Source organism: Ammospiza nelsoni, chromosome 4 (genome assembly GCF_027579445.1).
Source record: "Ammospiza nelsoni isolate bAmmNel1 chromosome 4, bAmmNel1.pri, whole genome shotgun sequence".
NCBI classification, from domain to species: Eukaryota; Metazoa; Chordata; class Aves; order Passeriformes; family Passerellidae; genus Ammospiza; species Ammospiza nelsoni.
Genome location: NC_080636.1, coordinates 26,597,494 through 26,622,447, shown reverse-complemented (window position 1 = coordinate 26,622,447; position 24,954 = coordinate 26,597,494). Strand labels below are relative to the sequence as shown.

The 24,954-nt window shown below is 36.9% G+C and overlaps 1 protein-coding gene across 9 annotated transcripts in view; it reads left to right on the top strand.

The window, feature by feature from the left end:
- FRYL (FRY like transcription coactivator) overlaps positions 1 to 24,954 on the top strand; it is a 162,719-nt gene that overhangs the window by 48,874 nt on the left and 88,891 nt on the right. For all 9 annotated transcript variants that reach the window (XM_059470914.1, XM_059470913.1, XM_059470915.1 and 6 more), the window contains 2 exons: positions 18,183 to 18,382; positions 24,688 to 24,741. In XM_059470914.1, the coding sequence (XP_059326897.1) occupies positions 18,263 to 18,382; positions 24,688 to 24,741 (174 nt within the window). In that variant the 5' untranslated portion in view covers positions 18,183 to 18,262. The remainder of the gene's footprint in view (positions 1 to 18,182; positions 18,383 to 24,687; positions 24,742 to 24,954) is intronic.

The following is a 24,954-nucleotide window of genomic DNA, read 5'->3' as shown; positions in this document are numbered from 1 at the left end:
TAACATTCCCAGTTGCCTGTGTGAATGTCACAGGCAAAGGTTTATATTGGTAGGTCTGGTGGAAACTACATTTTGTGAGAGATTTCAGGGGAGTTTAAGGAAACTTGATGTGTGTAATAGGCTACCAAGCTGCAATAACAGAAGAAAATAAAATATTGAGGCATAGACTTGCTTGAACTGCTTTTAACATTAGAATACTAATTATTGGAAAATTAGGTTACAGAAAGAAATAAACTTTTTATCATTGAGTTTGCTTTAATAACTCTCATTAGACAAATCCAGGAGTCTCTAATAGACTGATATAGAAGTACTTAAAATACAGTGATGGTCAAAAAGCTAGATGTGGAAAGTGTTTCAATGCAGTTACAGAATTACATGGTTTATGAGTCTTTAATTAATTTTCATCAGAATTTAAACTTGATGCCCTAAGTAGGTATAGTTATCGAAACAAGAAAAGTATGATGACATATTTTACTCCAATTAGAACAAATTCTTCTAATGAATAAGTATATATATATATATTATATAATGCTTTCAAAGTAGTAATAGAACACAACAGGCATATGAAACATTTTCTTCATTCTTTGCCTTTTCTCATTCTTCTAAGAATCAAGAATTTGAAAATCCAAAGGGAGTACTTTTTATCAGATATATGTAGACTCAGACTTCTGAGAGTTTAAAAAACAACCATTTCAATCTTCAAAAATAACATTTTTAATTTAGAACATTAATATTTATAGGTTTCTTGCTCAAGAATTCATTTAAGTTCTAGAAGCAATTAATTTTATAAAGAGATCTTAGGAAAGTATGGGAGGTATAAATAACTCCTGTGCTTCTGCCTATCAGGCACAGCTGGCATGTGATTTGGGGATATTTTCAACTATATTTTTTAAAGTTTTCTTTGCAGACAACTGGTACAGACAAGAATAGTGGTCTAGAAAGATATATGAATGCCTTAAGCCCTTGCCAATCAATGCTAGCTAATTATTGAAAGAACTGTTACATTCACAGTGAGTGCTATCAAAGCAGTGTAAGTAGCTCTGGGGGTTGTTCATTTTCTTCCTTTTGCTCTTTTTATTCATCATCCCTGTTTGCTGCCTTTATTCATGCTGCTGAACTAGAACTGAAGATCTTGAGGTTAGGAAAGTGATGTTTATGAGGGTGCCAGGGTCAGTGGTCAGTAACAGCTCAGCAGCTCTTAGTGAAGCCCATGCTGGGCTTAGAGAATCGTGTGTCTGACATCCCAGTGGAAACCTGCCTCCTTTTTCTCTCCAACATCTTGCTTTGTGCTGGCTGTCAGCAGGACACAGCAGCTGGGCCAAATATCACCAGATTTTTACTGTTCTTTCAGCTACAAATGAGGTCTTGTCCTGAAAAGAGAGGCTGGCAACTGGCACTTTGTTTTTATGACAGCAAAGTGAAGAAAGAAAGAAGCAGAGCCAGGTGTACTGAGGTTTGACTGAGAAGTTCAAAGGTTTTTTTGGTAGCTGTTTGAACTCTGTGTCCAGACAGCCATGATGGACTAAGCCGGGGATATTAAGGTGGAATCCTACATTGTTCTGCATGTAGGGGTATTTTCATCTTTTAATCTCTCTTCAGAAAGTAACTGGGTAGGAAAAAAGGAAAGAGAGTACCCAAAACCTAGAAATAACCCAGCAGAAGTGCATGGATTGCAAAAATTTTGCAGTCTTATTGTCTTACTTTTTTTCTTCTTAAATAATGATTTAAAAAACCCTGAAAGAGTACTTCAAGTTAGAGTTTTTCTTCTGTGGGAAAAATTAAAAGTGTATCACTAATTCTGAAAGAACTATCTTAAGAAAACTATGGACAAACCCCAAGTTTCCCAAATATGGCAAAAGGTGGCCAAAAGGAAAGTGATTCCGCTGTTAGAAGTTTTCCTAGTATCACTACAGTGTAGTATTGTTTAAAGGCTAATTTGAATAATTTTTACTTATGTATTTATTTTTAATTTACAGTTCATGCCTATCTGTTATGCCCACATGCCCCCTTTAGACATTGCTGTAACTGGAAAACTGGAGTGCTCATTTTGGGTAAGACAAGGAAAAACAAGAACATAATGTGTTTAATCAGACAGGGGAGAGGATGGCAGGACAGCTGGGAGGTCCTTGGCGTTGGTTCTATATTATTTGAAGTAAACCTGTAGGATTTCACTATCTAAAATGTAGTAAAGGATGTGAATTTATGCTACCACTGAGCACAAAAACATTTTGAAGCATATTGAAGCTGAAGTTCAGCATCACTAAGAGTCAATCTTGGTGTGCCAAAATGGTGTCTTGCTGTAGATTCAAGTTTTTAAAAAAATTAGAATGCACTGCACTTCTCACTCTGAAAACCTGAAGTGAGGCAGTACTGTGTCCTCCGTTAACTTTAATTTAGATACTGTTTTTTTAACATATGTTCTTGCACATTTCTAGTTTTTCCTCAAGCTTTTGTATGTCTTTCTTGCGTGCTTACTTCTGCTGAGACCATCTACCTAATGGTGCTGAGAAAAACGATGCTAAGTCCTTGAGAATGTTTGCAGTTTTAAGACTGAGGTGACCAGGACTGACTGCCAGAAGGCAATTGTGAGTATCAGACAGTTTTAGCTATTTGGGACTGAGAGAGGTGACAGAGACCCATGAGGTGCAGCTGTGCCATCCTGACATGATTAAAACATCTTGGTGGTTTATGGTGGTGTTAATATGTGAGCACGCAGACTTAGATCCCACATCCCGAAAGAAAAGGATGAGCGATGAGCTCTGGATGTGAAACTGGCATTTCCAGGTCACTGGCCAAGAGTGTAGCTGGGCAGAGGCCAGAGCTTGTTATCGTTTCATGGTCTGCCTTTGGTCTCCTTCCAGGTGGCAGGGCTGGAGCGCTCCCTGCTTTGAGGCCCTAAGCCCCCAGCATGCCCAAACTGCACCTCTGCTTCTGTTCCCCCCAGAAGCTGGTCAGTTGTTCATCTCACCTGTGTTTTATTACTGGAGAGTGATTATTGAGGTCATGTTTTATTAGAATGGATACAGAATTTGCCTGTGTAACCTCAATATAGTGAGGAAGCTTGAGTTCCAAAACCTTGATCAGAGAGTCCAAGATTTCCAGGGTTAAGTGGGAATAACTGGGCAATGTATAATATCAGTTCTGTTAATAGTATACCTGAGCAAGAATGAAGAAAGAATTGCTCCATTTTAAAATGAAGGCTACCAATATATTTATATATTGCAGCTTAGGAGATGGCAGCATTGACTACCTCTCTGTAGTAATTCTGGTTGGAAATTTAAGTGACCTATAATTTTTTTTTTCTTTATTATGTAGCAGTAGTAAGCAGTCCTACAGACTATCAGACCATTATTTGTTTTGTGATATCCTCTGCTAGGAAATTTCACCCTCTCTGCCTAAAGAGAGATGAACATTGAAGAATTTTTAAAGCAGGAACATAATAGTTTCATATAATTTTTCCTGCATATTCCTAATTTTTATATTTGTCATGACCTGTGTAGTCATCTAAATATCGTGCAAGTACTGCTGTCATTATTGGCCAGCCATAGTTGCTGTCAGCACATGCAGTTAGATACTTAGTTCCTTTTCAAGCCCCAAAACATGGTAGTATTTGAATGACTTGCAGATCTGAATGTAGCTATGACACAGTTTTCTCATCTCCTTAACAGGTTGCACTCTCTGAAATATGGATTGATGTATAAACATGTTTTTTTCCCTGTCCATCAGCTTGTAGGCCAGTGTATCTCTTTCTTTTCTGATAGACTGGGGATATTTTCTGTGTCTTCCTACACAAGTACAAAACCCACTATTTAATTTTTACCACAACACAGTGTAGGAAATGCTGTTGCAACATTGTATAAACTGTGAGGCAGGTGTAAATGTGATATCTTGTAAGAGGGAAAGCAGATATTATTTAAAATGAACTGAGGGGAGCAAAGTGAATGAGTCCAAGAGGACCACCAAGCACTAGGACGAGGGGGTGCTCAACGTCCAGCAAAAAGGCACCTCAATGCTTGTGTGAAGCTATTACATCTGTAATCTGTGGCCATGGTGTGGGAGCCAGGAATGTCAGGTGTGTCATTCTCCATGTGTCCTGGGCTCCTTTTCAGTTGGCACCAGATTTTGGAGCAGTGTTTTTGAAGTTGTCACTGTTTAGTGTGCCCATCCTGTCACACTCTGTGAGTCATTACGTGATTCTTTGTCTCCAGCTGTGGGTGTGTTGTGAAACTGCAGGTGGGTGCAGGGGGATCTCTGTACCCACTCAGGCAGGTGTTGTTCATGCAGGCCGTGCTGAAAGCACCAGTCCCCTGGTGCCTCCACAGCCAGAACCTCCCATTCATATCAGCCTCAGCCTCTCAGGTACAGTTCTCTGCAATGCTTTTTAGAGCTTAAACGAGTGTATTGAAACCAGATAAAGTTTCTATTGCAGAGAGAGCAAACTACTTTTTGAAGTAAATTAGAATCAGATAAAAACATAAAAAGAAAGTTGAGGGAGTTAGGAGAAAAAAGTTGGTTTTTTTTCCTTGTGATGCCAGTACACGCAGCTCAAATCTTTTAAATGACCAATTTAGCCGTGTATTTTGGAGTTCCATGGACAAGCATATGACAACCTATTTTTACTTCAGATGTGACTAGTCTCCTCCCATGAAACTGACAAAGAAGCTGGTAACTCTGAAACCTTGGTGTGTTTGTGGTGGCTAAGAATAGCACGGCACTGAGCATTGTCTCCATATAGAAGTCCAGTGTGAGTGCTGGCTGTGTGCTTGCTGGGTGGGGTTTTTTTGCCAGGTTTGTGCTATGCCCTTATGCTTTGTCTGAGGACTTAAAGCCCTGAAGGCAGTCATCTGCTTCCCTAAGGAATTGCACAACTTGGGATTCTTCCTAATTTAGTTTACTTTTATTTGCAGTAAGCATAGATAAATTTAGTCAGAAAGACTGATTAGAAATACAAGTGTCTCATGCTTTTTCTTAAAAAAAAAGCTAACTAGGGTCTCATGTGAACTCAGCACTACCTTTTGCTGTTAAAGACTTAAAAAGCACTGAGAAACCTCAAAAAACAATACCTACACTAGCCCACACATGCAAAGCAAATTTGGATAAGTATCCTAGTGAACAATCCTGAGTTTTCTATATATTTATTAATTTTCATATTCATAAAACTTTTTCCCCAAGAAAATAGTTGTCCCAGACTATCAATAAATAAAGCAGCTGACACTGCCGTTTTTCTGTAGAGTTTGAGGAATGGACTTGACTCAGAAGAGCACATTTGATAAACAGGAAAAACTGACAATTAACTACACCTATTTAAAAACAGAACTTACAACAGCATTATAAGATGTGTTTATGCCTTCACAAGGAAATTTTTGTTGTAGTTGAAAATACTCAGTCTCTCCTATGTGCTGATAACTCTTTGGTAATATCTACTGGGAACTGAAACTCATTGGAGTTGAATTTTCAGAAGAGCTGATTCCCTGAGTGCAGGGCAGAAAATTTAATTCAGGGAAATTATCAGGGTTTTTTTACAGTTAAATTTAGATAGTCACCTGGATGTGAAAAGGAAAAGGGGGTTGTTTTTTTATTCCTCAGCAAAATTACTAAGAATATGCTTTTGAAAATGTTGGTTTCACTTTTTCTGTTTTTCTTCCTATGACATGTTTGTGTTAAATGTGGCAGATTGAGTTAGTCTAGTATATTTTCCTTTTCAGCTCATATGTTCATATGGAGGATTACCAAGCAAAACTGACAGAATCAGAGCGTGGAACAGTTGTTCTTTTCTGAAATTGATATTTAATGCATGAGACACTTTTTGTCCCTGATTTGTGTATGCTTGAGCATATTCCAATGCTGGATTGTATTTGTTTATTTATTCTCTCCTTTGCTTTTTTAATCCTTGTGTATATATACCTAACTCTTCAATTTTCAAAACATACCTTGGTATCAGAAATACTATTACAGTATTTCTGAGTACATCACTAGACTGTTATTTACAAAGAAGTGAAGGTGCTCTCTAAGAGGACCCAGGCTGGGCTAATGTATTGGTTTTGGGGTTTTTTGTTTGTTTGTTTTTAATGATACATTATTTGAAGTTCTTGGTTACCTTATAACTGACATTCCACAGTCCTTTTCTGAAATAATCTTTTAGAGCAAAACTGCCAGCATTCATTACTTTCTTGCATTTACTCAGGAAAGGTATCAATTTGACACTAATGAGGATAATTGAGGATAATGAGCATAATGAGGATAATGAGGAAAAGTTTTTTCCTCTTTGAACTGGGAGCTGGAATTGCCCTCTTCTCACAAAGAAAGAATAAGCAGGCAGTGAAGTGAGAGAAGGTTAAACAAACTACCTTGGCTGTGCTCTGCAAGAGACCTCTTTGCAAAAGCTGCTGGCTTTTGACACAATCTTATTTGGAAATAATATCAAGCATAAATTTGTTGAGTATTTTGACATTGTTTTTTCTTCAAATACAGTGGACCAATAGAGTTTTTTATATCCTTAAGTCTGCAAACTGAGGATGTGAAGTTTTGTTTTTCCAGAGAGCTGTGGATTAGGAAAGATGAGATAAAGTATTTAAGTTTCTGTTTGCTAGTTAACAAAGGCATACCTGTGGTCACTTTGTTACAGAATGCACTTTTTGTATGTGGTGTATACAGATCTTTTAGTACATTGAAAGGAAATAAAACATCACCACGTTTGCAGTGACAATTGTCAGTGTCTGTGCAGCCTGTATTTATGTGTGTTCTTTTGCTGCTATATCCTTGCCTTAGTTTTAGATTTAAATGTTACTTCTTAAAACTTTAGATTTAGTTCATGTAGTTAGCATACCATGGAAGTGAATTCTTTATTCAGAGCAGGTTCACTCTCATCATTGCTGTGGAAATGGGTGTTTTCTTAACTTACAGATCAGTGTGTAAGGAAATCTGGAATAAACACTTGTGAATAAAATTCTCTATCCTTCTCTTCCTACTCTTTCACTCCACAGGCCTGATTAGTGTATCTTTCACTGCTGCCTTTGCTTCTCTTCTGCTTTTTAGTTTAACATAATTTAGCCAAGCATTGATTTAATTTTATTGCCTTTGCTAGCTCAGCTTAACACAGGATTCAGAGCATTAGTGCCTGGTGCAGCCTTCAATTTGATGGCAAAAATGAGTTTCTCTCCTAGCAGTAAGAGAAAGCAGTAAGTTCTGTTCTCTGCCCCACTTCCCTCACCCCACGGGCTGTGCAGGGCCCAGTTTCTGTGCCAGTCAGAAAGGTCATGAGTGCTTGCAGATTTACCAGTGTGCCCTTCCCTGTTGCTTGAAAAGTTGACCATCAGTATCTGGCTCTCGAATGGGAGGGAGAGGGAATAATGAGGAACCAAACTGCCCTCAGCAAGCTTAAATTTGCTCTGTAGGAGTCTGCATCCCCCTTGGAAATTTCTTCTAAATAATAAAAAACTCCAGGAGACTGAACTGAAGGAGAAATAATACTGATGAGTTATGGCCTCTCAGCCATTGCATGAATGCACAAACCATCTAAAAGCATGGTAACTGACTGGTATGCTGGTGACCCTGAACTTATAAGCCCCCATGAAAAGCAGGGAATAGTACTGGCTCAGACTTAGTGGGGACTCGGTTTACATTTTCCAGATGGATCAGAAGAACTAACAGAACAAGCCAATATTAAGCAATTCTATCTTTGCTCTCCATATTCAGTGGGAAGTTGATATCTTTGTCCAAGTTGCAGAAATAAAGTTAAATAAAAAATAAGCATCAGATACTTCCCTTTAAAATTAATACTGTAAGCTTTTTTTTTTGGCAAGTTAATCATACTGGAATAAATTGCTTCTGTGTTTGCATCGTTAATGAAAGTATGACTTGCAATGCTGTAGAAGCCTAATGCTAATGAGGATAGGAAGTAAAGAAACAAGTTTAGGGATTTTTTTATACTTATGTGGTTATTCTTTTGAGGGAACACAGAATTTGTAAATGAGTGAGTGTTGATAGTTCTATATGTTCATTTGTTAAAGTTCAGTGTTTTGAAGGAAGCTGAGATAGCAGGGTGGATACATACGTTCTTCACTTGTGCTGTGCAAAGTAGTCTCACAGTTCAGGGCGTGTTTGGTCTTCACAAGGTCTACTGGGAAAGGAGACTGAAGGTACCAGATGTGTGCCTGGGGTGGTATTGTTTCTCTGAGAAGTTTGCAACTTGATTACAGAACTGTTTTCGAGCAGAAATTACTGTATTAAAGTCTAGCTTGCTTTATTATTTGTGCACCTTAAAATTGCATTGAAGGCAGTTGTATTAAATGTCAGGACACTAAGAGTATTTCTGAAAACTACTACTGGGAATTTAACTTACAGCCCTGAATCTTTGCATTCCTGCCATTATTCTGCTTCCAAATGTGATGGATTATGTTTAGATTATGGACAGATGAGACTTACCCTTTACATTCTTTGAAGCTGATCTTGCATGAGAGCAGCTTTCTGACAGTGAAACAAAGTATGTTAAATAAATTAGTAGTTTGGAAGTATGCTATTAATTAAGTCTCACTTCTTTCTAAATAAAGATTGCTGTGAAATTCAAAAATATTATTTTTAATTAAAGTACTTTGAAGAGGTTTTCTATTCTGGCTGTTGTTCTAGAAAAGGAATTACATAAACTATATTTTTAATGATCTGACACTTTAATGGCCAGGATATCCTGATGGCATGCCGTAATCAAGAATGACTGGGCAGGACTTGAGACAATTGAGTTCAAACTGATTTCCTCTTCCCCCTCTAGTTTTTGTGTTCTATCACATTGTTTTCCACTGTGTATGGTTTGCTCTTTTGGCATCTTGTGCTATCAAAATTATTTTTTAATTTTTCTTTTTTCCTGTCTGATAATAATCTACATGCATGGTCTACCATACAAGGCTCTGTAAAATGAGTTCTACTTCTTGCATATGTCTAGAAATTTCAGCCAGTATTTCCCATCTATTCCTAGCTGTTGTGTTGTTGAGGGTTTTTTAAAATGTATGTAAATTAATCTAACATTCATCTTAGTTATTTAAAAAAATAGTTTTTAATTTTAAATTTCTTGTTTGCTGTGGTAGTTGCTTCTGCTATAGATGGCACAGTCTGTCCTGCTGTCTGACACTATATTCTGAATTACACAGCACTAGAGATCAGATGATCCTCAGCATTATCTTTGGAGCTTCTAGCAGCCTTTGATGCTGTCAAATCCAACATTCTCAGGGGACAGAGGGAGCCCAGTAACAACTAACAGTCTGACTACTGCCCTGGGTATCCTCACACTATCCTGAATGGCAGATCTGATCTCTTCTTCAACCGTTAAATTTCTTAGTGAAAGTTTTTGTGCGTTCTACTCCAGTGAATAAAAAATACTCATCCATCTGATTTGGGTGATTGTGCATTGTGTATGTGGCTGTTGTTTGTCCTGTTCAGCCACAGTTCTGTGAGAAGCAGGTGCTCCTCGTACACTGTGAGGATAGAGGGTTAGAAAGAATGTTCAGTGGAGCTGCCACTTCTCACCTATGTATAAAGGGGTGGATGACTGCCACATGCCATAATTGCAAAGCCAGTAGGATTTACTTGGAGAAATTCAAAGTTCTGTTTCTCTCTTCTCATGTGTCTGAGTTTACAAAAAATAAGTATTTAAAAATAATTTCCCTGATTTTATCTCAAATCTATTTTGTCTTTTTGTCTGTTCTAGAGTTTCAGGAAAGAAATCATATACCTATTTTATTTTTGACTTTTAAAAGTAGGGAAGCGACTATAAGAGATGAAGCCCCATACATAAATTGGAGTATTTGAAGGTTAGAGTTTGTTCAGCTGTTGAAGCAGCTGGACAAGAAGAATGTCTTGTTCTCTTCATAATGCTTCTTCAAAGAACATCTGAATATTAGTACAAAAAAGGGGTAAAAGAACAACGTGGCAGAGAATATAGCAAAAAGTCTCCAGAGGATTATGGTGTTAGGGAGTTTAGAAAGGAAAAAGACCTTTCAAGGACTTATTTTATGTTTGACACATAGGGAATTTACTTCATATATCCCAGACAATGGTTATATGTGTGGAAAAGATGCTGGAGAAATTTTCTTCTAAACTCAAATATTTGTGGTTTGTTACAGTTGTGTTTTTTCTAATAATTAAAAATGTCACTTTCAAGTTTGATGGAATATTACTTCCCTTTTGCTTCTTCTCTTGTGGGAGACTGTTTGGTTGCATTTCTAGAAATTTATGCCAAATGAAAATCTAAAAATCACATTTTAAGAATGAAAGTGACAGAGGTATTAACAGCAGTGGAGAAGGCGGCTACTGAATCTCTGGAAGGACTGAATTACTTAGTTGTAAGGCAAAGCTCGAAATCTAAGGATCATCTGTAGCAGCAAGACTTCGAAGGGATTGCAATCTGGCCCAGATACCTAAAACCCAGATATTGCCAGACAAGGTTCTATGCCTTAGAATTTCTTCTGTGTCTTTGTGTTGGCAAGAAGCAATGCTTCTATTACCATTCTTGCCTGTGTTTGCAGAGTCTTTGAGAGCAGAAAACAAGTTTCATGTGAGTACCGGTAACTAGACAAATTTACAGCTGCTCTCCCAGTTGAGTCAACTTTCCTTAAAGAAAGAATGTTCATATTTGCTGGAGGTAAAAAAAAAATAATCTTTAGAATAAAACTTCAAAGATTTCTGTGAAGATTTTGTTCTGTGGGGATGTTTTTAGTCCAAATGAAAGCTCAGATGTCATAGCACCAGTTCCCACAATAAACTCAAAAATACCTTGTGTATTCTCTCTCAGGCTATCCTTCATGTTACAGTTGTATGGTTAATCAACTACTTGTTGAAATTAATTTATCTTCTGTTTATTGATGCAGCATTCATTTATGTTCTTTGTCCCAGAGTTGGGCTGAAGTTAAACATATCTGAGACTCCTTAAAAAAGTTTTTAATAGGGAAGTGTTTCTGCTGCAGAAGTAAAATGTGAGTTCCGATTTAGACGTGGAGGGGAAGTTATCAATACGCATAAAACTTCCTCTCACTGAAAAGTTGGACTTGGCTTTACAAACTTTTCATGAACCATACCACTGAACAAAGCCACTTGTAAGCCTGCTTCTATTTCACAGGTAGATAATCCATTCATCTTGTCATCGTGTGAGATATCATAAATGCATGACACAAGTACCAGCTACAATTGCTGGTTACTTGATTATTTCCATAAGTCATTTAAAACCAGTAAAGGATTGAGAGAGGTGAGGTAAGAATTTGCACTCTGGGCTTAGTCCATGTGACCTGTTAATGAGAGAATAGTTCTTCTTTGCCTGTTGTGCAGTTGGACACTTGTATGAAGCCAAAATTTTTGTTAAACATCTTCCAAAGAAAATTCACTGTATACTGCCAACACAGAAAAGGAAGAGAGAATCCATAGCTGGTGTTGCTGGATGAATTACTTGTATAGTCTGTATTGAAAGTAATAGGAAGTTTGTGCTTCAAGAACTATGTATCCAGACTAAGGTATGAGAAATAGGGGAAAAAGTGCTGGTTTGTTTTCTTGTTCATGTATATTCTAATGTATTCAAATTGATTTCAGTTTCTACTGCTGTGTTTGTATTTGTGGTGTTACCAATCAGTTCATAGGTATTATATACAGCAAAGGAATGTCTAGGTACCAGACTCTATGAAAACATGTGGTCAGTTGCCCATAATAGATGCTTAATTTCACGGTCAAAGACTGTGAATTTTGTTCACATTATTTAGGTTATCTTGTAAAGTGACATTGCTCTGGTGTCTGGAGGCTGTTTTGCCTCTCCCTTGGCATTGAGTGTTCCATGCCAATATCAAGATTAATATTTGTATTAGGTATGGAGTTTTTTAAGGGCCATGTAGGAATGTCTCAAAAAAGGGCATCTGGCAGAAACTCAATTTCTTGATCAGTCCAAACATATTATTGAGAATAATTTACATAACCAAGAAAATCAGAATAGCATTTGTATAAAAAGAGATGTGCTGAAAATTAGTATGTATTTTATGAGTTTGCATTTTTTTTCCTCTTTTATTGTACCTAGTAGCACAGTTTAAGATTAGTACCACCTTGCTTGTAAATAAGTGTTAGTGAAATAAATAAGACAATCTGGATAAATGCAGTATAATGCAGAAGTGTCCACTAATTCTGCAGGACTGCTGAATCCAGCACTTGTGTGACACTGCTGAGCCAAGGAGCCAGCCACGTGTGCACAGTACTGGGTGTGCATGGCATCAGCAGGCATTCAGTACAGCTGGAGCAGATGAGGCAGGGATAAATCCAGCTGTCAGACAGGCTTCATGCACTATCAGTAGTGCTGCATAGTTGGAGCAAAAAGCAGTGAAGTAGACCTGGTTGTCTGCTCTGCCACCACGTGCTTCAGCAACCCAGGTAAACCACAGCCTCCCTTCGCTACTGTGGAAGCAAATCCAAGGGATTTCAGTGAAGAATGGCTCTTTCTTTGTATTTGCTTATAGGTTGGAGGCTGAGATCTGGAATGTGCACCTGGTACTAGGGCAGTGTTTGTTGACTTCCATTGTATTCATAAAGCTGTTCACTGTTCATTCAAGTCATAAGAGTTTCTTTTCCACTGGTAGGAGCAAGCAGACTTAGGAAATAGTAAAAACCTGATGATCAACATGGCTTTCAGAATTGTAAAGTAATGATAAATTTAGTGAGGAAGTTGCTCTGAAAAACAGGGTTCATATCAGGGACATGAGAAACCTAGGTTTAACATTTGGGCTCTATTCATAATTTGTTGGCATGATTCTGGGTAGATTGCCATCTCTTTTGAGCATTGACATCCTTTTTAGGAAAAAAAGTATTCTTTTGGTAAAATAACTAAAGATTGTTTGTTATGAAACATTGTAACAATCACTACAGACAAGTTTCCATGTATATTAATATCATTTCTGGAGGCAGGATAAAATGTTCTAGATGTTATCAGAGTAGAAGGCAAGGAGTTTAATTAAAATTCCTTTAAGTAAGCACACGTAATATTTTTAGTCTTTGGAGATTTTTGTATTGTCAGTTGGACATGCAAACTCTATTCTGCAACAAGTGTCACAGGAAATATAAAGTACTTCTGAAAGCACATGTGCTTCAAAAATAACAGTAAAAAGCTTAATTGCTAAATGTGAGCTATGTAAAATTATGTACTACTTTTGCAATTAATTATAAAAATAGCAACCAAGAATATAATCTGCTTGATGAAAACTGCAGAGACTCCTCAAGATTGTGCTGAGCATGTTTATTTTATAGTTGAGTACCTTATTTTAAAATGCTATAAAAGTAATTCCAGATGTGTTTTCAGGTATGTGGAAAGAGGAGAGATACCTGATGGAAGTTTTGCTTCAGTCCAGCCATTTCCAACTTCCAGAGGCACAGCAGCAACTGAATCCAAATTTCAGTTAAAGCAATAACTATGAAAAACTTGGGTGTATAAAGTGCCAACACTTGGCTAAGTGTATAGTACACTTAGCCAAAAAAGTCTGACAGCTAAAACTCATCATTTTTTATTAGCCATGAAGTAAAATGGACTCATCAGCTGTCACTGGCAAGCATTCATTACCTTTCAGTACCTGCTTTGTATGTTTGAACCCTGAATAGTCTCATTGGTAAATAGGATGCTACTTTATATCCTCAAATACTTGATGCATTTGGGCTATGCAGAGAGAAACAGGATGATAAAATAGTAGCATTCTTTACTGTCAAATTGGGTATTAAATAACCTTTCCTAGTTCTAGACACTTGTGTTTAACATGAAACAACTTTGTTTTTCACTTAGCATACATCAGGGCGTGTTGCCTTTTGACCTAGGAGTGTGTTGTCTGTCTAATTACCCTTTGTATTGTTTTACTGTTCCTTGCAACTATCCAAACAATTCGGTGTGGCCCTAGCAACCAAACAATACTGTTTAACAAAGATTTCCTTACTGCATTGCTCCCAGATTTCCCACGTAGCAGTAGCTCACATCAGAGCAAACAAACAGGATATTGTTTCAAATGAATAATGTTGACTGTTTTCAAGTGGTTTGTGAAAGTAGTTTTTTAGTTTTGAGCTGTTGCAAGCTGTATGGTTTCTGGTTCCACATCTCATATGAAGTTCTGTAGAATGCTTCATGTTTTGAAGCTTCCAAACGATGTTTGAGACTTACATTTTCTCTGGCACCTAAGAGTAAAGAATGGCTTTGCTTTGATGGCAAAAAATAGCAGAAAAAAATTATTTAATTCTGTCCTGCAATGACTTTTTTTTCCCATTAAGCATATTTAAATTCATATAGATCCTTTTTACAATTTTATTAATTGCAAATTCATGAGTAAATGCATCCCACTGAATGTAATTATACCAGATAATAATGTTGTTTGACCTAGCTAAGAAATCTAAGAATAGATTTCGACTTTTCTTTAAGACACTCTTGTATATTTACTTATTAAATAGTCGAGCTCCCTCTCCATTTTCCCTTGTACATGTTTTTGTGTGTGTATTTAACTAAATTACTGGTTTTACAAAGCAGATGAAACCATGAACATTGTCATATGCAAGACAAGAATCTTGATGCTAATGTCAACCACTAGTGGTGTTGTGAATTAGAGTCCTCAGCAAGTTCATGGATTAAAATAAATCCTAATAATTTTCTCTTCCTTTTACATACTCTTACATTTTAGCAAAACTAAGATATTTGTAATACTCTCATGACGGTTTATAACTGCTTCAGTATGACAGTTTTCCCTGTTTTTCATGGAAAAAAAATCAGGGGGGTAAGTTCATTGCCACCTGGAGAGTTTGTGCATGTGAACACAGAGATGAGTAACATGAATGGCTGTAGGGATAGCTGTGACTCTGCTTTGCTGCTGAAAGAGCAAGAAAGCAAGGCAAGCCCTGTTCCTGCCCTGACTCGGTGCTGGCTGAAAGGGATTGATTGCATCCCTGGCAGTGCTGCAGTCACAGCAGCACCATGTGTGCACTCTCTGTGTGCTGTCCAAGGGGGGCTCTGTGAAACTATAGCCAGGGAGTGGGGTCCTTGCTCATTCTGGGGGCTGTAAAGCTATCCTCCCACCACATTTCCTTGGCTACATGACCATGACCTCTGCCTTGTACTGAAATGTCTGCAGCACTCACAAGACCCAGTTTGATTATAGTCCACTTCTTTTTTTTCTTGCCACCATAAGATTTTTGCCCAGTTTATCCATTTCCTATGCTTTTTTTTGAGCCTGAGGAGGGAATTTACCTGTGTTTAGATCAGTGTAGAGAGCCTTGGAGTTTCATCTTTAGTGAGGAAAGCTGTCTTATAGCTTTGAAAGTTCACACACTAAGGTGATCCCTTTTACTGAGGATTGAATTGCTAACAGAAAGTAAAGATAGCACTTAAAAGATGATCAGCTCCCAATGTTTCCTGATTGTTAAGTGACAGGGGCTGTTTGAATGTGATCCTTTAAAATCTGAAGACAGAAATGTATTATGTAATCACACTATTAAGAGTTGTCTGCCTAATTGTCTACATCTAAATACTGTGTGGGGTTAAGGAGCCCAGTGGTCTTAGTTTCCCCAGAGAGCAAAAAGAGCTGGTTCAGTACCAGCTCCTCACTCTTCAGGAGTGGGAACTGGACCAGAGCTCTGGCATGTTCACTTCAGTGCAGATCATGCAACAGCTGTAGCATATCCAGTAGGTAAGTCTGGAATGAGCTGAAGCTGCTGCTTTGCTAAATTTCTTCTGACAAAATACAAGTAATGATATTCAAAAGGACATTTAAACGCTCTCATTTCTTTGCAGCCTGTTAGTGTTAATATGTCTTTTAAAATGAGACAGTCCAACTTGTCTGTAATTAGAACAAAGCTTTATCTCTCTTAGAAACTCTGATATTTAGGATAAAAGCAACTGCATATATTAGAAATACCTGGTATCTGTTGTGGGTCCTTAGCTACTCTAATTTCTATTTTGTGTATCTGATGGAAATGAAAGTTGTTCAAAATTGCATGTTACAGCATTCTTCTGTTTTGCCTATCCCATGCTTGGTATTTCTGTTTGTTACCTGCTATGGCCATGAAGGATGTCTTTATTCCTTCTTTCCCCTCTTCTCAAACCTCTGTACTCTTGTTCTTGACACATTTTCATCTCTCTCATTTTCTGGGCTGGCTTTGGAAACATTGACGCTTCAGGATGGCAAGAGTATGGATGCTGGAGAACATAGGCATTGTAAAGACATGCATTTTTTTTTAAAGTTCCTGTAATGTTTATGTTTTTGTACTGAAGGATGAGCCGATCATCAGATGTGGGATGAGAAAGAGTTTTGGGTTGTAATCTTCCTTTTGCAGCCTGCACTTTGTTTTGTTTCTTAATGTTTTTATGTACTTATATGTAGTGAGCTTCTACCATAGGGATCTAGATCATGGCAGTGTCTGTGATGTCCCATTGTCCCTGGCTGTGTGGGACATGCTCTTCTCTGTCTTTTAGGGCCTCTGTTACTGAGATCAAAGTGCTGGATTGAAGTGTTAGAGGAGGTTTGGAAATTTTTTATGACAGATGCAATGTGTGCCTGCTGTTCTGGTGTTGCCCCTGGTTCCCAGGCACTCAGTTTTGTGACCTTGTGCAAGTCTTTGCAGCCTCAAAGAAAGGATTCTGCAGTTTATGTTTATTTCCTGTTTTATGCAACAGGAAAAAAGATGCATTATTCCAGCCAAGCAGCAAGTTTGTACAATAGCATAGGGATTAAAAACAAGTAATGTGTAGTACTCACAATTTTATGCAAGGTACTCTTCCTTCTGGATTAGAAGCTGAGGTAGTTGGGGGCATTCAGTTTTCACTCCTGTAGAATTTATCACTTCACTAATGCATTTGATAAATGATAAATTTCAATGGAAGTTGCAGGAGTCTGTTTATATTATGTAAAATGTAACTTTCTGAACTGATGGAAGATATAATAAATGGCCAAGACTTCTCTTGAAAAGATGTGATGTACCAATGTTTGGTCTCCATGTTTGGTCTCATGTTTTTTCATAAATGAGTTGAAAAAAACATTTGAGAAAAAGTTGTGGATAACATTTAGCTTACAAGGTTTGTACATGTAAAAACTGAGATAATGTAAAAAAGTTTTCAGGTTCAGCAAAATAAACCAAATGTGTCACTTCACACTTTATGTGCAAAAAGCCTTAAAAACACTTACCTAAACACATCACGAAATGTGGCAGAATGAAACAGATGGGAACTAGGCTCCCTGCATGACTGTCTTAGGAAAATAAAATCTTAATATAAGTAGATAGGAATTGTTAATATCAATTCCTAATAGCAATTGAAAAATAACATCTGCAGTCATGGAATACACTAGGGAAATATCAGACCTTCCTATGTATGTCTGGTTCATCATTAAGAGGTTTCAGCAGTTATTTTGATATTTAGTGTGCAAGACAAGAATTGTAATTATCTACCCTGATTGTTTTGTGTATTAAACTCTGTGTGTGAGCTCTGAAACATGATTTTCAGTCCTGCAGTTCACATTGCTAGCAGCTTTTACAATAAGTGGATGTTTTGGAATGCCTGAGGAGAAAAAAAAAAATTAAAGGTGGATAACTATATATATAGTTTGTATATGACAATGTCAGTATAAAAGCAAAATAATTCTTAAAAAATGAGACTGATACATGCAATTTTTTTTATTGATTAATAAGTTTTTCTTACAAGGAACAGTTTTTAACATGGGACTAGAAGATCAGTTAGCATGACATGTCTAAAAAGGGTTTGCTTTCCTGTTAGGAAAATCAACTTATTGACAAAAAGTGCCAAAGAAGAATTTCTCTTGAAGGTATTTGGACACCAAATAGAAACATGAAATTAATGGGTGATCCATAAAATGGAATCAAGCAATGCTTCTCATAATATAGGGGATAACCCTTTCTATTCAACCTTCTGAGTTTTAGTCATACTTGAACTGAGGCTACTATGTGTTAATCATGTAGAGCATTTTATTGACAACACAAGTGACCTGCATTGTAAACCCTTGTGCAAATTAAGCGTAGAAACTCCGACCTCACTAAAACAAATTCTTGTTCTATGTTACAATTGTTTCCTTCTGTTTTAGAGAATTTACTGTGTGAAAATATGTGTGTGATGAATGGGAAAACACTGTGGCACCATGTTTAGAAGCTCTGCTTTATAGCTCTGTGTTTTTCTTGTTTTTTACCTTTAGCCTCCGCACCACCCAGCAGAGTAAATAAACGTAGAGTTTCTCCAAGTGTTGTTTCCACCTGGGAAAAGAGAGGCATCATCATGTCTAACATTACTATTGACCCAGATGTGAAACCGGGCGAGTATGTCATCAAAAGCCTCTTTGCTGAATTTGCTGTTCAAGCTGAAAAGAAAATCGAACTTGTAATGGCTGAACCTTTGGTGAGTCCTTTTTTTTTTTCATAGTACCTCTCAAAACGGTCTTGTTTTTTTCTGGAATAGGATTTATCATATGTGTGGTTAGTGAAAAAAGCACTCACAGGTATTGTTGACTTTTCAGAGAGATTACTTCAGGAATCAATAAGCTTCTGCAAACAGGGTTGCTCCCTGATTTGTTTTATTGACTTGTGTCAAAACTGTTACCTAGTAGTTACTGGAAACAAGACGTCTTTACTGTATCCCTAAGGTCTGTGAAGTTGCAAAAGGAAATAGGAAGAACAAAAAATGTTCTTTCATTAATACTGTGGAGTGTGTTTCCTGTCAGTGTTTTAAATAATACTTGGGCAATATACTTTCAAAGGAAGATACATTTGGTTTGTTTTCTGAAGTAATGATAATAACACCTGGAATAATATCGTAGTCTGCATATATTGCAGATTGAGCAAAAAGGTAAAATTCCATTGTTGATCTAGACTTCATGGTCTTGAAATAAATGGTTTTCTTTTAATTTGGAAATTTCTGGAAAAAAACAAACAAAAGACCCCAAAACAACAAGAAACAAAACCAACTTTTATTTTTTTAAGCCTGGAAATTCACTGGGCAGGTGAGATGCTATGGCTAGCAGAAGGCCAGGTCACAGAAGGCTTCTGTTGGCAGCTGCTGCTTGCCAAAGTGCTCATGTGCAGAAAGTGCCTATGTGAGCATTTGAGCCCCAGTTTTGAAACTTCAGGAAAAAGTTTTCTTAGGAAGCAGTCCAAAAGAGCACAAAAGCAGGGCTGAAACTGTTTTGTGGATTATGGAATCATCTTCAGCTACAACCATTAGTGTATAAAAGGCTGAGGAAAATGAAACTTTTCTTTATACCTGTTCTTTATATATATGTTCAGTGTTCACCAAGCAGGTTTACAACTTAAATATAACTTGCTTATTTGTTTTTTACATCCAAAAAAGTAATGTGTTCAGAAGGAGTTTGTAAGAAAGCACAAACACTTTGTAGCAAAAGGAGCACACAAGCCTCCACCTGGCTGAAAATGAGAGGAGAGCTGTAGTGGCAGTGGTGCTGTGGGAGGAAAGGCTGGTAGCTCCACTGTCCATCCATGTGCCAAGCGCTGCTCCTCCAGCCCCACTTCCATCCATCAGCTGAACAGACAGGGAGGGTAGTGCTTGGCCAGAGGCACAGACTGCCTGGAGCTGAGATGAGCTGAAGAGTGTGTCCTGCAGACACAGCTAGTTTGGAGTCAAATATAACCAGAATAATGAGAGCAAGGCAAATATAGTAGCCCTGGAGTTCACTTTTGCTGCAAAATTGTCCTTAGACCAGATAAAACAAATCTTCTGTCATCAGTCCCAGGTTGTGTCTCCTTGCCATGCTGTTAATTTAACAAATGTTTTTAAATCTGTTAATCATACAAAATTGAAACATCTCACTAGATTAAAAATTAGAAACCCCATGAAACTAATTAAATAATTCACCTTTCACAGAAGAGTGATTCCCAGCTCTGTTGCCTGGTGAGGCTTTATGGTGATTGCATGAAGTCTACCTTGTCAAGATTTTTTACTGATAAGAACCTGCAGTTGGTATTTTGTGTGTATACAAGTGTGTATAAAATTCTTTAGAATAAAGTAAGAAATTATAAATACTACTTAAGTGGTCATCTATAAAGGTTTTAAACAGTTTTGTCTGGGTTCATTTGCTAAGCTGAATTCCTTTAAACAAAATGAATTTTAATGGAAACAAATGTAATTTACATGTATAGCCAGCTTTCCTTATTTTATATTGATGGGTGAGAAGGACTGTATAGAAAACAAGCAAATTAAGAGAGGTGCCAAAGGCTGTGGAAGTGAAACAACCTGAGCCTGGATAACATAAAGAGATAGGAGGGAATTCTTAAGTGTCCAACTGAAAGGAAATACTGAGGTATTGAAGCAGCTTTATTCCTGTATGTAGAATTTTTGTAAGTACTGAACATTCAGTTCTAGTGTATGAAATTTAAAAAGAAAGCTAAAAAGGCTGGAAGAGCACCAGAAAAGCACTGATTGTGATTGGATAAAAGGCTTTAATGGAAGAGTGGAAAGCCCTTTATTATTTTAGTGTGATTTGATTTTGTGGAATGACTTGGCTGCAAACAAATTATGAAGAATATATATAGAGTTACATAAATCTTTAATGAAGCTAGGCTGTTGGGTGAAGCTGTTGGAGAGAATTTAAAGCCAGACTAATAAAAATTAGGAGCTAGACATAATAGACAGCTATTTTTTAAAACTTGAACATGACAGTAGGGGAGCAAAAATGAATTAAAATATAAATTAAAAAAAAGGTCACTCGCTGCACATCATCTGTGGGTGAGAGGTAGTACCATTTTTGCTAAATGTACGGATTACATTTAAAGGTAACTGACTTGTGATTTCAAAAATTACCTGAATGGTTTCTCCGGCTGTGACTTTTACCTTATTTCTTCTTACTAATTTAATTAAGAGTTCTCTGCTTGCAAATTGTAATACCTCAGCTTTTTCAAAGTTGCAGACAGAGCTTATCAGCAAATGCTTAAAATAAGTTATTAAATGAAAGCAGCAAGTGTAATGACAGGAAGGAAGATCATCCTTTTAGTGAATAAATGAAATAAAACCACTTTTTTTTTTTTTAACCAGCTGTGCTAAATCTTTTGGAGCAGTATATAGTTTTAAAGGAAAAGAAGAGTAGTCTTGTAGCTTAAAAAATACTCTTCAGCTTAGAAGGATGACACTGAGGAATGACACCAGCATTCCCCAAATGTGACATAAACTATACCAGTTAAAAAGATTAGTGATAAACTCAATTATTTTGCATTTTGTCAAGCTGCATGTAAGTATGGATGGTTAGAATTTAAGCAGAGAGTTTAACATGGGGCCACCTACTAAATTGTAGGTGTCTCACACTGAAGTCACGACTAGCAAGAGTATTTATGCCTGTTACCACCACAAGGATTTTATTCTGCTGTAGAAATACTAAACATGGCTCAGACTAGCACTGTGCACTTTTGCAAGTCTTGCCTAGATGCTTTCAAAAGTTTGTCTGAAGTAAAATTTAGCAGAGTGCAGTGCTTGCCCCTGGGGCAGGGATGCACTGCCCAGCCCCGGGGCTGCAGGAGGTGAGGCAGCATCCCTTGTCTGGGTTCTTCTCTGCAGCTTGGAGCTCTGCCAGAAGCTCTCTGAGCCACCCTGCTGAGGCGTGCTGGCCACCAGAGGATGGTGCCAGGGAATGCTGGAGAGGGACCAATGGGTGGTGCCTTTTTCCATGGGTGCAGTTGTTTGCACAGCACATGCACATCCTGATCCCTGCTGCCTGCCATATGTTGACATTTCTCCTTTACACAGTGGATGCAAACTGCTCTCTGCTTAATGCAATAGTGTTTTGGTTTTTTTTCATTTCACTTGTAAAAGATAAATGGAGACCTATTATTTTCATCTCTCTCTGAACTTCAGGAAGCCAGGAAAATAAATCTTAAATTATTCAGTTAGAGTTTCCAGACATTTACTTTATGCTGTTGAATAGATTTTTTTTAAATCATGTGAGATGACTGGAGCCATGACAAAGCAGAGGTAGAAGAAGATATTAAAAGAAACTAATTTTAAAAGTCAAATAATTCAAAGGCCTTGATAAACCTGTGGTTGGGTTCAAGAGTATTATTTGGTTATGTCAGGTTTGTTTGGTGAGTGTTACATTAACTCTACAGTGTATTTACCTTTTAAGAGTTAAGATTCTTAGTGCTGAGGAAACATAATAGAGTTGGTTATGAACTTGTAAGGTCTTCATTCTTTCTGACCTTAAAATCTTAAACATTTGATATACAGAACTATCTAAATTAGTATGAGTCATGGGAGGCAAGCTAAACTTTCAGAACTAGCTTTCTCTCTATTGACATGGATTTCAAATTTGTGTAAAGACTTACAGAATGTTTCACTTCTCTTTGATTTGTCATTCTTTTCTTTAGCAATTTTTGGGTTTAGACACATGCAATGGGTGTAGTGAACCCAGGGTTTCTTCACCTGTATAATAGTTTTGTAGTATTATGGTGGAAACATGGTTTGTTGGGACGTTGTATCCTAAGGCCTTAAGGAACCTGACTTTTCCCATCTTCTTACAGGAAGACTCTTCCCATCTTCTTACACTTTTCCGTCTTATAAGGAAATAGTTTTTCTCATTTAACTTAGCAATGATACAATGTTTGTATAGAGTGGAACATTTCTTGTATTTCTGCTTTATAGATAAGCTTGCAATTACTGTGCAGTTTATCTGAAAGCATAATACAGATAAGAATTCATCTATAGCAGGCGTTTCTGTGTAAAAAAAAAAGGAGGGAGGCTTGCTAGCTAGAAGAAAATTTGGCTTTGCAAGTGCTCTCTGGAGCTTTTAGTGTATACTTCAAAATATTAATTCTCATAACAGTATTTTGAACAGATTTAACATGTAAAATTACAGGAATTTGAAAGAATCCACAAAGTAAAACCTTTCCCCCTTTGCTTTTAAATAGACAGTGAAAGAACATTAACTATTACATCAGTTGATCAAAAAATAGAGCTTTTTCAGAATAATCAATGCATTTACCTAGAAACCCCCTTCTTAAAATATTTTTTAATGTGGGCATACTGGAAGTGAACATAAATGGTAGTATTTTCCTAGATAATTAAGTGGATTTCTTTGGATTATGGAAAGTGAAAATGACTTGTGCATTGACATTTTTATAATAATTTCAAATTATACTTTCAGAGTAGGCAAGTGCTTTTTGCCTGGGCAGTGTTGAATCCAAGTTTTCAGAGGCTGTAATAGTTGCCAGATATTGCATTCTTTTTAACACCAAATACAGCTGCACTTAAAGGAGAAAATGCCAGAAACTGTGCTGTATTTTCAAGATTACACTTAGGACAAGAAAAAATAAGTTGCTTGTTCAGACCTTGGATTTGGGACATACAAAATGAATTTTTATCTGTTGAACATACAGGCAGTCTCTTGCAGCCTTGCAAGTGTTAATCACCAAGCAATGTTGACTTTCTCAGTTTTTGTCAACAGTCTGACAGCATGGGTGTTGTCTCATACTAAACTACTGAGCAGTTACTTTGTGCTGAGTTACAACCTGTTGAGAGCACAACTGGCTATCAGAATTGCTCACACCTCCCTTTACATGCCAGACCAGGCAAGTTAACTACTTGACTTAGCCTGCTCCATAAAACTTCCTTGTTTGCTTACTGCAGTCTAATGTGAGCTATTAACTCTTTAGGTACTTTTTTTCTTTCCTTGTGAAAGATAACATTTTGAACTCATTTATATTATCAAGTGAAGGATAGTTTAAATTTTTTTTAAATAAGAGGAAATGCTCAGCAGATCTTTATATATGTTACTGCTTTGCAGTGTGCTCTTAAAGCTGTTACTGTGGCACTTGGGTTGCTGTAAATCACTGATCCTCAAAGCCAGTTCACAGGACTCGGTGTTCTTTTCCTTTCTTCTCTTTCTTCTTCTTTTTCTTTTTATTTCTTTATTCTTTTCTTCCACTTTTTTTTTTTTTTTTAACTTTCCAGGGTACCTGAGCAAAGTATACTTGTATTTCTTGTAAGTGTATCATTTTGTACTCTACACAGTGACTAGTAAGAATTACTGTGTACTATTAGAGTTTATAAATGTTTTATTTCCACAATGCTTTAATCCTCACTAAATTATTTTGTCAGGAGTATAATTTAATTTTGCTTTTAACAGAGGAGTGTGTCATATGCTACTGGTAGCACTAAATATTGTAATAAGTGAAATTCTAGTAATATTGCTTTGTTTTTGTTCCTTATAGTTACTTGAAGTTAAAGCAAGTGATTATTCACATTCTCCTTTTACTGGAGTAGGTCTTCTAGCTGTGTTGTTCTGCAGTTCAGGGGAAGAGCAGATTAGAAATGCGTTGAACACTTGTCTCTGCCTTTGGGAAGACATTTTAAAAATCATTATTGTAACTTAGAATAATTGCCGTATATGAACATGAAAAAACTTGCTAATTGAGATAGGAATGGCTTTCCCTCCAAGTTACACTTGACACCCACCACCAGCTGGTCCTCATTTGGCCTCTACCATCTTCTGTTTTCAGTCTTTAATGTTACTATTATTTTGCTACTGAATTAATTTTTGGGAGTATATATCACATCTCCAGAAATACTTGTATCTAAAAAAACTTGCAAATATTTATATGAAAAGTTTTTTCTTTGTTCTGTAATATAACTGGAAAAAAGGAATCTATCTTTGATAATAGTCAATGACATTGTGAAATGTATGTTTCTTCTTATTTTTTGTACAGGAAAAGCTCTTGTCCAGATCTCTTCAGAGAGGTGAAGATCTTCAGTTTGATCAGGTAGGTGACATATAATTGAAGGCAACTTTTATTGGATTAAGGTGGGCTTTACTGTTGCAGAGTAGTGGTTCCACTGTTGTAATAACTTAAAACATTCACATCTGAATCTGTGTCAGAAGATTTAGACTCTGAATGTTAGACTTTATTTTCCATTGTAGAATATGATAGTAATAACCTATTAAAATAGATAATTATTTGAAGGTGGCAGTGAAA